The following is a 17,466-nucleotide window of genomic DNA, read 5'->3' as shown; positions in this document are numbered from 1 at the left end:
GTACACAAAGGCCTCTAACCACTGCTAACCAACTTCAGATGCATGTGCCAGTTTGTGCATCTGGCTCTATATTGGTACTGGGAAATCATACTCAGGCCCTTGGGCTTTGCAGGCAATAGTGCCTTAATTGCTGAGTCATCACTCCAGCCCAATTTTGTTCCTAAAAATTTATTTATTTATTTATTTATTTATTTATTTATTTATTGTCTTGGTTTTTTCGAGGTATGGTCTCACTTTAGCACAAGCTGACCTGGAGTTCACTATGTAGTCTCAGAGTGGCCTCAAACTCACAGCAATCACCCTACCAATACTTCCCAAGTTTTTTGGGTTTTGTTTTTTTTTAAGTAGCACTTTACTCTAGCCCACACTGACCTGGAATTCACTCTGTAGTCTCAGGGTGGCCTCAGACTCATAGCGATCCTTCTACCTCTGCCTCCTGAGTGCTCCCGACTTGTTTTGTTTTTGTTTTTTAAGATTTTTATTTATTTATTTATTTATTTATTTATTTATTTATTTATTTGAGACAAGGGTGGTGGAGAGAATGGGTGCACCAGGGCCTCTAGCCACTGAAAATGAACTCCAGAAGTATGTGCCACCATGTGCATCTGGCTTACATGGGACCTGGAGAATCGAACCTGGGTCCTTAGGCTTCACAGGCATGCACCTTAATAGCTAAGCCATCTCTCCAACCCTGATTTTGTTTTTTTTAAAGAGTTCTTCCTAAAACTTTTTGTTTGTTTTTGTTTTTGTTTTTGTTTTTTTAAGGTAGGGCCTCACTCTAACTCAGGCTGACCTGGAATTCACTATGTAGTCTCAGGGTGGCCTCAAACTCACAGTGATCCTCCTATCTCTGCCTCTCAAGTGGCATGCACTACCACACCGGCTAAATTTTTTTCTGTTCTGTCATGAACACTGTCGTTCTGGAAATTATAAATGGTAATAATTTTTGGAGTTTTAATAAAATTTAAGGCATAGGGACTGAAAGATGGTTTAGCCATTAAAGATGCTTGCTTGCAAAGACAGCCTGCCCAGGTTCAATTCCCAAGCCACCCACATGAGCTGGACACAAAAAGTAGCATGAGCATCTAGCATTCATTTGCAGTGGCAAGAACCTCTAGCATGCCTTTATTCACACATGTGCAAATTAATTAATTAACTGAAGTATTTGAGAAGACTGCATCATGAACTGGCTTAGATCTTTATTTGGAATGGATATTCACTGAGTTTCACCAGTGGGTATTTCTTCTGTTTGCCTAATTTGCCAAGGTAAAGCTGTCTGGCCAGGTCAGGAGTTCGTGCTCATGTTCTTTGCTCCAGTGCCCCCTAGTGCTGGTCCTGTACAAGCAGTCTTCCGTTTCTCTTTTGTGTAGCAGAAAACATCCTAGCTCCTTCTGGACATATACAGTTATTTAAAGAGCCTGGTAAATGAGAGTTAGGACTAAAACAATATCCTTGTTGCCTTCCTTGACCTGGAGATAGAGAATTTGTCCCCAGTGTTTTTTTCTTCTGAGAGGTGCTTTCTATAATCCTAACATTAATGCTACTCTGCCTTACCTTGTGTGTTTCTAATCTAGTAGCGAGGACTTGGGGCAGCCATTCCTGCCTCCTAGACACTGACCCTATTCCTAATCCTTTAAGTCAAAGTCAATATTCTTTAAATACCTATAAATCAAATTATTAATTAGGTGTTTAGATGTAAAATGTGTTCCTCTCCTACCCTCTTGACTAAAGTTTCTCTTTTGAAAATTCCACCATGATTTGCCTACTGGGGGAAGGAAGAGGAGTTGAAAAGGGGGAGTGAAAGTAGGCAAGTCCTTTTAACCTTGTACTTCTTTCCACAAACATACATTCCTAAAAATGTTCTAGAAGTAGACTGAAATGCAAAGAAACCAAGGGGTTCTTACTGTTTCCCAATTTAGAGTAGAAGTGAATAAGAGATGGCTTTTTTGGGTCCTTGCCCAGAATTCCTATAATAATGAAATACAGATAGCACCTCTCTATCTATAGTGCTGCATTGAGCAAAAAGGTATAGGGCCACAAGTTAGAGATAATATCTGTCTCTACAAGAACAGGTTTTTACTTATGTACAACCATTTTGCTACTTCTAGGATCTTTCCCTCCACGTTTTCGTTCTATTCTCATTATCTCTGTTGCGGTCAGGTCTACATTGCTGGCAGAAATCACCCTACCACGAGCAGCTTGTGGGAAAAAAGGTTTATTTTGGCTTACAGACTCAAGGGAGAAGCTCCATGATGGCAGGGAAAAATGATGGCATATCAGAGGGCCAACATCACCCCCTGGCCAACATCAGAATGACAATAGGAACAGGAACATGTGCCAAACACTGGCTAGGGGACACTGGCCATAATACCCATAAGCCCACCCCAGTAATACACTGACTTCAGGAGGCGTTAATTCCCAAATCTCCATCACCTGGGAACCTAGCATTCAGAGCACCTAAGTTTATGGGGTCACCTGAATCAAACTACTACATCTCATTAGTTTTAAACCTTTCTTCTGGTCATCCCTTGACTTTAGTAAGTTCCTTCTTGTTATGTCTAATTACAGGTACCTGATTGACTAATCTAGAAAAGTTAAAGAAGAAAGATCCAGGAAATCTTGTTTAATATCCATTTCATGTCTAGCTCTCAAAATGTTCTACTCTATGATATGTAGCCAGGCATGGTGGCTTACACCCTTAATTCAGCACTCGAGAGGCTGAAATAGGAAGATCACCATGAATTCAAGGCCAGGTGACTTCCAGCTTCTGTTAGAGTGAGACCCTTCATCAAAAAAAAAAAAAAAAGAGAGAGAGAGAGAGAGAGCCAGGCTGGAGGGATGGTTTAGTGGTTAAGGCATTTGCCTGCAAAGCCAACGTACCCAGGTTCAATTTCCCAGGACCCACGTTAGCCAGATGCACAAGGGAGTGCACACATCTGGTGTTTGTCTACAGTGGCTGGAGGCCCTGGCATGCCCATTCTCTCTCTCTCTCCCTCTTTCTGTCAAATAAATGAAAAAAAGAGAGAGAGGGCTGTAGGGTGTGGTGGCACACACCTTTAATCCCAGCACTTGGAAGGCAGATATAGGAAGATTGCCATGAGTTTAAGACCATCCTGAGACTGCATAGTGAATTTCAGGTCAGCCTGAGCTTATTGAGCCCTACCACAGAAAAAAATAAAATGAAATAAATAAAGAGGGCTGAGTCAGGTGTGGTGGCGTATCCTTTAATCCTAGCACTTAGGAGGCTACTGAGTGAATTCCAGGTCAGCTACAGTGGGCTCCAGCAAGACCCTACCTTGAAAAAAAAAAAGTGGGGGGCAGCTGGAGAGATGGCTTACTGGTTAAGGCATTTGCCTGCAAAGCTAAAGGACCCAGGTTCAATTCCTCAGGACCCACATAAGCCAGATGTACAAGGTGGTGCATGGTCTGAGTTTGTTTGCAATGGCTAAATGCCCTGGAGTGCCCATTTTGCCCCCTCCCATCCCCCCTCCCCACCCCATCATCCTCTCTCTCTATCTCTCAAATCAAATAAAAAAAAATTAAAGAGGGAAGGACAAAAGGAAGACAGGCTCAAAGATGGAGGAAGGGGAGTCTGAAGATCATGATTTAGTGGCATACTCCTTTAGTCCCAGCACTGGGGAGGCCAAGACAGGAGGATTATAATCCAGCCTGGGCTACATACTAGTGAAACCATGTCTCAAAAAAAAAAAAATGTTTTAGATAACAATACCTGTTGTTGATTTCCTTAACTTCTCCCTGACAGAACCAAGACTTTATACTAAGTGATGCATTATATGGAGCTGTGGGATTACATAGACATACTCAGTGGTTGGGATGCAGCATGGTAGATTCTTGTCCTCCATTAAATTTTGGAGTATTTTGGGAATTTAAGATTCATTTTTATCCTAACTGTTGCAGTCCGGTTCGCATTGCTGGTAGAAATCACCCAACCAAGAGTAGCTTCTGGGAAAAAGAGGTTTATTTGGCTTACAGGCTCGAGGGGAAGCTCCACGATGGCAGGGGAAAACGATGGCATGAGCAGAGGGTGGACATCACCCCCTGGCCAACAGAAGATGGACCACAGCAACAGGAGGGTGTGCCAAACACTGGCAAGGGGAAACTGGCTATAAAGCCCATAAGCCCGCCCCCAACAATACACTCCCTCCAGGAGGCATTAATTCCCAAATATCCATCAGCTGGGGAGCTAGCATTTGCAACACCTAAGTTTATGGGGGACACCTGAATCAAACCACCACATTCCGCCCCTGGCCCCCATAAACTGATAATCATACATGATGTAAAATGCAATGCATTCATCTCATTTTAAAAGTCTCCATAGTTTTTAATCAATCCCAATGATGTTCATACATCCCCATAGTTCAAGATCTTTTAACTGAGCCATAATACCAAAATATAACCTCAAAAAACCCAGAATGGCACAGAATAAATATTCACACTGCAATAGATGGCATTGGGCATAGCAAAGAAACATTCAACCAATACAAGATTTAAAACAACCAGGGCAAACATCAAACTCTGTAGCTTCAAGTCCAGCAACTCAAACCAGTGACAAATCTTCAAGTCCGATAATTCTAACCAGCAACAAGTCTCTGGCATTCCAATTCCACCCCTCCAGCTAGGCTACTCACAGTCCTGGGAAACTTCATCGGGCCGGCAGCTCCTCGGCAGCCATCTCATGGTCCCGGCATCTCCACTGGGTCTCCACTGCAAGCCACGGTTCATCCTCATGGCCCCATGGGGTCTCTATGCAGGCAAAAAGCAAACCTGCTTCACACTGCCCATGGCCATTTCCAAAACACAAGACCGTGTTGCAAACTCAATGACCCTCTTTCCAGCATTTCTTATACTCCACGATACCAGGTAGGGTGCCAATTTGTTAATCCAGGGGGGAATAAAGCAAACTTTGAAGAACAGGACACTCCTTGAGCACTCAGACCCCTTCAAAAGAGTTGACATTCTTCTTGTTGCCCTAGCGCAGGTCAGCTAGCCCAGTCTCAAAGGTTGTAATCTCTCAGTTGCAGCTGAACGGGCAACAGTTCACCCAAAGATTTTCCTTTCTGTGCCATATCCCTCTGCTCACACCAGTTCATTTCTACGCAAAGCAACCCTGCACAACTTCTCAGAACATGGGCATAAGAGCAAGCTTCTCACACAAACTGCTAGCCCAGTCCAGGCACAGCTCTTTCTCACCCTCATAAGCCAAACCTCACAGTCCATAGTTCTTACTGCCTTCAGGTCTTTCAGCTCTGACCAGGATAGACCATCAAGCTGTACTTACAGCACTGCAAGGCATCTCTTAGGCCAAGGTTTCAACTCCTCCCACGTTCCTCTTGAAAATCAGCTACAAAAGGCTGAAGCCACATAGTCAGGTGTCTAGCAGCAACCCCACTCCTGGTACCACTTTACTGTTGCAATCCGGTTCGCATTGCTGGTAGAAATCACCCAACCAAGAGTAGCTTCTGGGAAAAAGAGGTTTATTTGGCTTACAGGCTCGAGGGGAAGCTCCACGATGGCAGGGGAAAACGATGGCATGAGCAGAGGGTGGACATCACCCCCTGGCCAACAGAAGATGGACCACAGCAACAGGAGGGTGTGCCAAACACTGGGATGGGGAAACTGGCTATAAAGCCCATAAGCCCGCCCCCAACAATACACTCCCTCCAGGAGGCATTAATTCCCAAATATCCATCAGCTGGGGAGCTAGCATTTGCAACACCTAAGTTTATGGGGGACACCTGAATCAAACCACCACACTAACAGTCACTACTTTCCCCCTGCCTATCTTATACTTCCTCTGTCTTTGTATACTGTAGGTAGGAAAAATAAATTAAAAGTTATTTTAGCCGGGCATGGTGGCGCACGCCTTTAATCCCAGCACTCAGGAGGCAGAGGTAGGAGGATCTCTGTGAGTTCAAGGCCACCCTGAGACTCCATAATGAATTCCAGGCCAGCCTGGGCTAAAGTGAGACCCTGCCTCGAAAAACCAAAAAAAAATAAAAAAGTTATTTTAGAACTATAATAGACAATGTAAAAGTTTCTGAATCATACATGGATTATCCTTTAAGGCAGCATGTAGGGATTTAAATTTTAAAATTGCCAAGAACAGTAGCAGCATTGAAAACTTGGTATATTTGCGGGCTGGAGAGATGGCTTAGCGGTTAAGCACTTGCCTGTGAAGCCTAAGGACCCCGGTTCGAGGCTCGATTCCCCAGGTCCCATGTTAGCCAGATGCACAAGGGGGCGCATGCTTCTGGAGTTCGTTTGCAGTGACTGGAAGCCCTGGCAAACCCATTCTCTTTCTCTCTCTCTCTCTCTCTCTCTCTCCCCCTCTTTCTCTCTATGTTTGTCATTCTCAAATAAAAAATAATGATTTATTAAAAAAAAAAAAGAAAAGAAAACTTGGTATATTTGGGGCTTAAATATCTGCCAGTTTTATTGTGTATTCACAAAAGTTTTTATCCTGCTGGGGTAGTCCCATGATTCTCCACAAGCTATACCTCTAGCTCTTAATTATTTATAAGCTCAAAATTTTCCTTCTTTTGCTTGGAAATGTTGCTCAGTGGCTAAGGCACTTTCCTGCAAAGACTACAGACCCAGGTTCAACTTCCCAGTACCCATGTACAGCCAGACACACATAGTAGTACACGCATCTGGAATTTGTTTGCAGTGGGTAGAGGCCCTGGCACACCCATTCCATCTCTATCTGCCTCTTTCTCTCTCAAATAAATAAACATAATAAAACAAAATTTCCCTTCTTTCTAGTATGATTCCACTTGACCTTATTGTTAATTAACCTAATTAGAGCCTTGTGGAAAGCTGAAACAACAAATTTGATATGGCTTCCTAAACTGTTTTCAGTTTTCTAACAGTAAGTTCTGTGGAACTATCCACAACAAAAGGATATCTGTCCTTAGTCACAGCATGTGCCATCATATGGGTAATGGTCATGTTCAGTTGGGTGACTATCTCAGCCATCATAAAGCCAGCCTCTTGTAGCTTGCATACTAGGTGTGTTTGGCTGTTTTATCTGGAGCGTTACACTTGACATTCTTTGGTGAAGTTAAACAGTTTCCCTCCTCAGTGTAAATAGACTATTAACAGTAGTTTGTATTATGTGCACCAGGCTGGCTGTTGCCCTGTGAATAACATCCTGTATGTCTGGATCAAGTATGGTTGTCTGTGGTTGTTTCTTAGTGTATCAGTTAGCCTTCTCATTGCTGTGAACAATCAACCTAACCAAAGCAGTGTAAGGAACGAATGTTTATTTTGGCTCACTGTTCCCCATGTCCATCATGACAGGGAAGGTATGACAGGAGCAGGGATCCAGTCATCACATCCTCACATCAGCAGGCAGGATGCAGAGGAAAAACAGCAATCATGGCCAGATTATAAAACCTCAAACTACCCAGAAAGGCTCCCTGAAGTGGGAGAGGGGTTTTACTAATAGGCCTAACCCTGTAATCTGATAATCAGAATGATGTCAGGTACACATAGGGTTGGGCAATGGATGGCTATTAATAACACTAAAAACAGTCCAAGCTAATTTAGCTCTGGATCGTAACATTTTAACTCTCCACAATTAGTAAATTCTAATTAGTCATTCGACCTTGCAGAATCTTTAACACAGGTATGTGTGTCATATACTGTCCTTGCCCCACCACCCAGAAATTTAGTTTATATACTTGCTACTTTTTCAGTAGCTAGATAAATGTTGTCATTCTGGGTCCAGCTTCAGAACATGTCATAATTTGAGAAGCCATTTCAAGACCTCTTTTGACTGAGTTAGGTTTTCCAGTAAAGGTCCATAGTTTTTCCTATCTTAGCACTCCATATTCTGTTATAGTTGTTGTAAATGTTTGAAATTGAAATTTTTAAATTTTAATTTTATGGTATTTATTTGAGAGAAAATGAATAGGTGCATCAGGGCCTTTAGCCACTGTAAATGAACTCCAGACACACGCACCACCTTGTACATCTCACTTATGTGGGTCCTGGGGAATAGAACCTGGGTGTTTGGCTTCACAGGCAAATGCCTTAACCACTAAGCCATCTCTCCAGCCCTGAAATTGAAATTTTAAGAACTGCTGAGGTTTTGTTACTAAGAATCCACCTGCAGGAATATTAAAAGTCCTCAAGACTTATCCTTTTTGCTACTTTGATTCCTCTTCCAAGTATGTGCACCCAAAGGAAAAAATGCATAATTTTTTTATTTATCATTTATTTGACAGAGAAAGTGGAAGAGAGAGAGAATATGGGCGTGCCAGGACCTCCAGCCATTATAAACAAACTCCAGATGCATGCGCCCCCTTGTGCATCTGGCTAATGTGGGTCCTGTGGAATTGAACCCGGTTCCTTTGGCTTTGCAGGCAAACGCCTTAACTGCTAAGCCATCCCTTCAGCCCACATGCATATTTTTTTTTAATTTTTTATTTTATTTTATTTTATTTTTATTTGAGAGCGACAGACACAGAGACAGATAGAGGGAGAGAGAGAGAATGGGCACACCAGGGCTTCCAGCCTCTGCAAACGAACTCCAGACGCGTGCGCCCCCTTGTGCATCTGGCTAACGTGGGACCTGGGGAACCAAGCCTCGAACCGGGGTCCTTAGGCTTCACAGGCACTAAGCCATCTCTCCAGCCCCACATGCATAATTTTTAAGTGTCATTATTTGGTTTGTGAAGATCCCAAAACAGTACAAAACAGAATAACTTAAAGAATTTTAGCTATTAGCTGTTGTTGTTACCTTTGTGTTGCTGGGACAAAACACCTGACCAAAAGCAGCTGTTGGGAGCAAAGGGTTTTATTTGGATTACAGTCTCTAGGGGAAGTTTCATGATGGCAAGAGAAAGCATGGCACAAGCAGAGGCTGAACAACATTTCTTACCACAGCAGGAGGCAAATAACAAGTAAGTGAATTGAGCTAGCACTAGCAAACTGAAATTCTAATAAACCTCAAAATTCACCTCCCAATGACAACAACTCTAGCATGCCTATACTTCCCAAATTGCCACCAGCTGGGGACCAAGCATTCAGAATATATGAGTTTATGAAGGACATCTGATTCAAACTACCACAATAGAATACCTTTTGAAAATTATTTCTATGTGGGTTTTTATCCAAACAATTGCTCATTACTCTTTTATTTATTTATTTATTTGTTTATTTAAGAGAGAAAGAGAGTCAGAGTGAGAGAAAGACAGAGAGAATGGGAGGGCCGGGGCCTCCAGCCATTACCAGTGAAGTCCAGACACTTGCACACCTAGTGTATCTGGCTACATGGGTCCTAGGGAATTGAACCTGGGTTCTTTGGCTTTGCAAGTAAGCACCTTACCTGCTAAGCCATCCCTCCAGCCCTCATTACTCTTTTAAATGCCAGTATAATGCTAAATTATCTATATGTGTCTGAGGAACAACCAAGCTCTGATTTCAGGCAGTCTTGATATCAGATTTTTTGTTACCAGTGAGGAGAAAGAGAAGTCTTATTTATTTATTCCTTGAGAAGTCTTGTTTTTGAGGACATCGTTTCACAATCTGTAGCCCACACTGGATCCAAATTCCTCATTCTCCTGCCTCAGCCTTCCAAGTGCTGAAATTTAGCTGTGTGCCTCCATGCTCAGTTTATAATCTATGTATTCTTTTATTTGCATACATGTGTTTGTATAAGTGCACCAGGAACTCTTACCACTGCCAACAAATACTAAATGCATGCACCATTTTGTGTCTAGCTTTACACTGAAACTGACAAATTTAACCTGAGCCATCTCCCTAGTCCAAAAATCTAAGTATTATTTTTGCTTGTGTTTTGTGAAGGTTTAGCTTGGGTTAGTTTTAGTTTTTCGAGGTAGGGTCTCACTTTAGCCCAGGCTGACCTGGAATTCAGTGTGTAGTCTCAGGGTGATCTGGAAACACAAGAATCCTCCTACCTCTGCCTCCTCCTGAGTGCTGGGATTAAAGATGTACACCACCACACCTGGTTTCATCTTTGTTTTGAAACAAGTCTGTTACTGTGTTTCCCAAACTGGTCTCAAAAAAAAAAATTTTTTTTTAAGGAGGAAAGAAAAGATAAAAAATTTAAATTGTCCTTTATACTTTTCAAATGTCACATATGAAACTTTATCTGACCATATAATGTAAAATGCTATTTACCCACCCAATCTTAGATTAAATGCTGTAGTCCTATGAAACATTATCTTTCTTCTCTCAACATTTTGCAGGTACACTTAGAAGATAGTAAGAGTTCAGTACATGTTTCTTGGTAACTTGATTTTTTTCACTTGGCTGTTGTGTTCCCTCATCTTACCACTGCTTAATATGTGCTTGAAAAATGACTAACAATTTTAATATGGACCTAAATAACCTACATTTGTGAAGGCAAATATTTTATGAGCAGTCACACTGAGCATTCCTGCCAAACACAACTGAATGTTTGGTATTCTCAGGTTCTCTGCCCTTTCCATTAGGTCAGATAACTAGGAAATAACTGTCCTTATTGGTTCCCAATGATAAGCCTGATTTTTTTTTGTTTCCTTAATAATAAACCAGTTTGGCTGTTTTATGTCCATTATTTATTTGAATCTGTTTTCTAGGATACTGTAATTAGAGCTTGTATATTTGAATGTGTCTTGCAGGAGGATTTGTTGGTGTTAAGGAAAACAGTGAAGTCATTTTTGGCTGTTTGCCAGCAGTGCCTATCTAATGTTAATACTCCAGTTAAGGAACAGGTAAGATACTATTGGTTAAGAGTGCTAAGTAAAGATTTATTTATGAACAGTAATAAGATATTATTTTTCGGGCTGGAGAGATGGCTTAATGGTTAAGTGCTTGCCTGTGAAGCCTAAGGACCCCAGTTCGAAGCTCAATTCCCCAGGGCCCACATTAGCCAGATGCACAAGGGGGTGCATGCATCTGGAGTTTGCAGTGGCTGGAGGCCCTGGCATGCTCATTCTCCCCCCCCCCCTCTCTGCCTCTTTCTCTCTCTCTCTCTCTGTCACTCTCAAATAAACAAAAATAAACAAAAAAGATAACATTTTTCAAATTTTAGCATATATACTTATATATCACTAACATATGGAACCTCGACCAAGAACATAGATGTCTGAATATTTTTAAGTTACAAAGCAAGCTATTAAACTTGTTGTATAAGTATATTCTATTGAACAAGTATACTCTTTACCTGTAAGACTTAAGTTCAAATTTAGAATTGTTTCATTGAGAATTTCAATAAATGAAATATCACTTGATCGTGTTCTCATTCTGTTATTCTTTTGCCTCCCCCCCCCCCCCCACCTGATATACTTAGGACCTTCCTCTTGTAAGGTAGTCTTTCCTCTGTTTTGTTGTCTCATTCTTTTTGTCCTCCATGTCAAAGTGTTTGTGGCGTAGAACCATAACCATGTGTGTCTTTTGGGGGTATCAAGAACCACTATTGAGTATTCAATGCGCCATTTGGTTTATGTCAGTGCCTCAGTACACCTTCCCACCCTGTGGCTCTTACATTCCTTCCATCCCCTCTTCCACAATGTTCCTGAACCTTGGAGGCCATAATAGAAATCTGCTTTAGTACTGAACTCCCAATAGTTTTTATTTTCTGCTTTGATGAGTTTTGAGTCTCAGTGACTGCCATCTCCACAGAGAAGATTCTCTGCCTATCACTGAGACAGGACTCATACTCATTTGACCACTTTATCAGATTTAGAATTTTTTTTTAATTATGTATGCATGTGTGTGTGTATCAGAGAAAGAAAGAGTGTTCCAGGATGTCTTGCCACTGCAAACGAACTCCAAACACATGAACCTACTTCATGAGTGTGGACTTGATCCTAGGCCAACAGGCTTTGTGTGTAAGCATCTTTAACCACTAAGTCATATCCTCAGCCCCAAATTTAGAATTATTGACTCCTAATTATTCTCTGCTATTGAAAGTCTAGTGGGTGACCTTTGACTTGCCTTCTTAATATCTCACTTTCTACTCCTCATACCAGGAAGACATATACATATGAAAACTTTAGGCCAACAGCCTCTTGACTACCCACCCTGAAGCCAAGAAGTATACACATTAGAGACAGAGTATAACTAGGGAAAAGGCCCCTTTACAGGCTTGGACAGTATAATTAGGTCTTTTAGAGCAATTAATTCCTACATCTGTATACTTGGATAGTATTATAGAAGTCAGGGTATAGATGAGGGTATTGCTTTTGTTTGACTCCTTGGATAGGAGTACAGTTCAAGGACCTATGGGACCCAGGGAAATTACTGTTTCCATGAAGTAATTCTGTAAACTGTTTCTTCAGTTACACTCTTCTATTAGGGACTACTTACATACAAAACAAAATGTTCCTTCTCTTTTTTTGTTTTTTTATTTTTTTATTGGGCAAGAAAAGGAGTTAAAGGTTACAGTATTATTCATCCATTGCTATCTTATCTCACAAATAAGTTGTCACAAAGTCTCTATTGAGTCATCAGTGATCTTCCCTAAAACTAGATCTCTAGAACCCTACCAGTACTGTCCAGCCGTACCTAACTCTGACCATTTATACCCGCCCCCCAAAAAATACAGTGTTTCTGCATTTTGCTTGGTGATCTATAAGATGGTCTAGGTTAAAATGAAATTAGCTCTGTATTTTTTTTGTTTCTACCTTTTCAAATGGCTTTTTCTAAATATCTTTATGTAGTTTATGGTTGTGCAGTAAGTGCATGAACTGTCCTGATTGTTGCTGTAGCTAGACAGCCAGATAAGTCATCATCCTCAAATAAATACCCAAAGTATAGTTCTCCCTTTTTAAATCAGCCATTAGATGACTGATATTAGTGGATTGTTGTGCGATTTCAGAGCTTACAAGTCTCACAACAAAGTGCTCACATTATTGTAAAAACATGACTCATGCTTACTTTGCTTTGGCTATTATAGAGTGAAAATCTTAGCCGGTCGTGATGGCTCACACCTTTAATCCCAGCAGAGAGGTAGAGAGGAGGATCACTGTGAGGCCATCCTGAGACTTCATAGTGAATTCCAGGTCAGCCTGGACTAGAGTGATACTCTACCTCAAAAAAAACAAAAACAAAAAAAGCGTAAAACTCTTGTTACATACCTATAAATACTTTGTCTTTGGGAAATATAGTATAAGTTCCATTATAATTAAATTTATTGGGAGGCTTTTGGATATTGATTTGTGTTAATGATTTTTTTTAATTTTTTACTTTTTTATTTTCATTTTATTTTATTTTATTTTATTTTAAGGTAGGGTCTCACTGTAGTCCAGGCTGACCTATAATTCACTCTATGTTCTCAGGGTGGCCTCAAACTCATGGTGATCCTCATAACTCTGCCTCCCGAATGCTGGGATTAAAGGTGTGCGCCGTCATGCCCAGCTGTGTTAATAATTTTTAATACCATTTTAAAATGAAGATTTTTTGAAATTTTTTTGTGGTTTTAAATTTATTTATTTGAGAGTGACAGACACAAGAGAGAAAGAGGCAGAGAGAGGATGGGTGCACCAGGGCCTCCAGCCACTGCAAATGAACTCCAGATGCATGCGCCTCCTTGTGAATCTGGCTAATGTGGGTCCTGAGGAATTGAGCCTCGAACTGGGGTCCTTAGGTTTCATAGGCAAGCACTTAACCACTAATCCATCTCTCCAGCCCCAAAGCTAAAGTATTTTTGTATTAGATTTTTGAAATTAATCCCCAATAGTACTTTACAAGTTTTGTGCACTGCATTATAAGGTGGGATTGACATTTATTTTAAAACAAGCTAATTACTTGATTTATCAGCATACTTTGGTTCTAATACCTATCATAATCTGTTAACCTTACCTGTTCTAAAGTTCAAGCCGAATCTCAGTCAGCTGTTTCTGAGTTAATTACATCCAACTTAAAAAAAAAAAAAAATGAAACTGGGGGAGTCTTAAATATAACTACTGTTTAATGAGAAAAGGTAATCTTATTAGGTTGAGAAATTAAATTCTGACTTAGTATGTTTTTAGTTACAATGGTTTGTAGATGGCTCTATTATTTGCTAATGAATCCTTTTTGCATTCCAGGCTTTCATGTTGCTCTGTGATCTTCTAATGATTTTTAGCCACCAGTTAATGACAGGTGGCAGAGAAGGTCTTCAGCCTTTGGTGTTTAACCCAGACACTGGACTCCAGTCTGAACTCCTCAGTTTTGTGATGGATCATGTTTTCATTGACCAAGATGAAGAAAACCAGAGCATGGGTACTTGGCAGCTATCACCTTATCATTGTTTATCCTTTTTTATCAGCCTCAGAAAATAGGAAATGTTTTAACATTCAAATCCAATTAAAAAATTTAAAAATTTCTGTATTTTAAAAATGTAAGTCAGGGGCTGGAGAGATGGCTCAGCAGTTAAGGCACTTACCTACAAAACCTAATGTCCTGGGTTCGATTCCCCAGTTTCCATGTAAAGCCAGATACACAAAGTATGTATCTGGAATCTGCCTGGAAACCATTGCAGTGGCTAGAGGCCCTGGCGCATCCATATATTCTCTCTCTGTCTCTCTCTACTTACTACCTCTCTCTGCTTATAAATAAATTTTAAAAATATAAGTCAGGTCAGGCATGGTGGCATATGCCTTTAATCCCGGCGCTCAGGAAGTCTAGTAAGAGGATCACCGTGAGTTCAAAGCCTGCCTGGAACTATAGAGTGAGTTCCAGGTCAGCCTGGGCTTAAATGAGACCCTACTTTGTGGGGGTTGGGAACACAACAAGAAAGGTTAAAAATTAAACTACCCAGTTCAGTTACCTAGTCATACCACCCTTGTGCATATACCTAAAGGATTCAATATGCTGTCATAGAGAATATTTCTACATTCATGTTTACTCCAGCTCTATTCACAGTAGCTAGGCTGGCCTGAACAATATAGTGCGTTCAAGGCCAACCTGGGCAACTTAATGAAAAAAAAAATGAAAAGATGTCTGGATAGTTCAGTGGCGGAGTGTTTGCTTGCATATAAAAAGCCATTGGGAGCCGGGCGTGGTGGCGCACACCTTTAATCCCAGCACTCGGGAGGCAGAGGTAGGAGGATCGCCGTGAGTTTGGGGCCACCCTGAGACTCTATAGTGAATTCCAGGTCAGTATGGGCCAGAGTGAGACCCTACCTTGGGGAAAAAAAAAAAAAAAAACAAACTTAAAAAGCCATTGGTTCAATCCCCAGTACTGAAAGTGGGTGGACCTAAGTAGGCATGGTGGTATATGTCTATAATCCCCGAACCTGGGAGGCAGAGGCACTATTTCAAGGCTAGCTTGGTTTGCATAGTAAATCCCAGAGGAGCCAAGGCTACAAAGTGAGACCCTGTCTCAAAAAAAAAAAAAAAAAAACTGAACCAACAAGAACAGAATACAAACGAATGAATAGTCATGTATATTTGACATTCTCCACATGTACAAATATGTATACAGGCTACATGTTTTTGTTTCTAAGTGACTGCATCCAGGTTCTTTTCTGTTTCTGAGTAGTTTTACATTAAGTAGTACATTAAGTAGTTGTACTTAAATGAACAAAATATATGTATGACATCACATACTAAAAGATGAGATGAAAATCAAGCCTCATAGTTCAAATTTTGCTGAACCTGAAAAATACTAATTTTGAATTGTTAATGGTTAGTCATAAGTGAGTGTTAGTGGAATAGAGTATTTTTACTTAGATGATTGGAGCACCCTAATATAACAGTGGAAGAAGCACTAACACTTTTGTTAAGAAGGGTCTCAGCCGGGCATGGTGGCACACACCTTTAATCCCAGCACTCGGGAGGCAGAGGTAGGAGGATTGCCATGAGTTCAAGGCCACCCTGAGATGACAGAGTTAATTCCAGGTCAGCCTGGACCAGAGTGAGACCCTACCTTGAAAAACCAAAAAAAAAAAAAGAAGGGTCTCACTCCAGCTCAGGCTGTCCTCTGTAGTCCCAGGCTGGCTTCAACTACAGCAGTCCTTTTACCTCTGCCTCCCGAGTGCTATCTGCCACCATGCCTGGCACATATTCTTTAACAGAACATTTTTAAAATACTAGACTGTGGGTTGCAGAGATGGCTTATTGGTTAAGGCACTTACCTACAAAGCCAAAGGACCCAACTTCCATATTCTAGGACCCACATAAGCCAAATGCATAAGATGGCACATGTGTCTGGAGTTCATTTGCAGCGGCTGGAGGCCCTGGCGTGCCCATTCTCTCCCTCTCCACCTCCCCCTCTCTTTTTTTCCTCTCAAATAAACAGAAATAAAATACTTCTTTCAAAAGGAATTTCTTTTAAAATACTAGACTATAAAACAAAATATATTTATTTAAAATCTGTATCTCAAGAGATAAGATTTACTTCCTATCTTAAATTATATATGTATATATGGGGTTTTTTTTGTTGTTTTGTTTTGTTTTGTTTTTTGTTCTTTAAGGTAGGGTCTCACTTTAGCCAGGCTGACCTGGAATTCACTCTAGTCTCAGGGTGGCCTTGAACTCACAGTAATCCTCCTACCTTGGTCTCCCGAGTACTGGGATTAAAGGCATGCACCACCACACCCAGCTAAATAGTATTTCTAACATCCTTATTGCTACTTCTCACAAAAAAGAAAGATCTTAAGCATAATGTTTTATAAATGTATGCATGTGAAGGAAGAAGGCTGATCCAAAATTAGTGCAGAGTCACAAATGTTATCATCTAGAGTCTAGATCCTTATAGGGAAGCTTTTTCTAGGATTAAGAATAGAGCTGGGTATGGTGGCGCACACCTTTAAGCCCAGCACTCAGGAGGCAGAGGTGGGCGGATCACCGTGAATTCAAGGCCACCATGAGATGATATAGCAAATTCCAGGTCAGCCTTGTCTAGAATGAAATCCTACCTTGAAAAACTTAAAAAAAAAAAAAATATATAGGTAACCTAATGAGAACTGAGGTTAAAATTTTGAGAAAGTACCTGGGCGTGGTGGTGCACGCCTTTAATCCCAGGTAGGAGGATCAGGATCACCATGAGTTTGAGGCCACCCTGAGACTACACAATGAATTCCAGGTCAGCCTGGGCTAAAGCAAGACCCTACCTTGAAAAAAAAATAATTTTTTTTGAGAAATACTATGCATTTTGTTAGGGGTTTTAAAATATATATCTCATTTCCAGCTGATGATATAACCATGTTTAGGTAAATCACTAAAAAATAAACTTTTCCATATATTTCAATTTCTCTCCAAAATATTTTTCTAGCTATTTTTCTTAAAACCGCCTGTGCCTCAGAGAAGTTTTTCTCTGAAAATATTTTAGCATATGAGAAGTACTAAAATTAGAAGATAACATTTTTAGGATAGGCAACTTGATAGTACTATTATTACAAAAATATAAGACAAACAATATATAGTTTGCTTATGTTAGCTATCCTGGAAGATAAGGATCTTATTTCCTACCAAGTATTTGATGAATGTGTAAATAAGTAGCATTCTAAA

The 17,466-nt window shown here is 40.7% G+C and overlaps 1 protein-coding gene across 1 annotated transcript in view; it reads left to right on the top strand.

Moving 5' to 3' along the window:
- Window positions 1-17,466, top strand: part of Stag1 (stromal antigen 1) — a 476,250-nt gene that overhangs the window by 423,889 nt on the left and 34,895 nt on the right. The window contains exons 23-24 of the mRNA XM_004664349.2: window positions 10,650-10,742; window positions 14,061-14,235. Coding sequence (XP_004664406.1) covers window positions 10,650-10,742; window positions 14,061-14,235 — 268 coding nt within the window. The remainder of the gene's footprint in view (window positions 1-10,649; window positions 10,743-14,060; window positions 14,236-17,466) is intronic.

The sequence above is a fragment of the Jaculus jaculus genome, chromosome 17, assembly GCF_020740685.1.
Source record: "Jaculus jaculus isolate mJacJac1 chromosome 17, mJacJac1.mat.Y.cur, whole genome shotgun sequence".
Classification (NCBI taxonomy): domain Eukaryota; kingdom Metazoa; phylum Chordata; class Mammalia; order Rodentia; family Dipodidae; genus Jaculus; species Jaculus jaculus.
The sequence above is the reverse complement of the archived record's forward strand: the minus strand, read 5'-3'. Positions and strand labels throughout refer to the sequence as shown.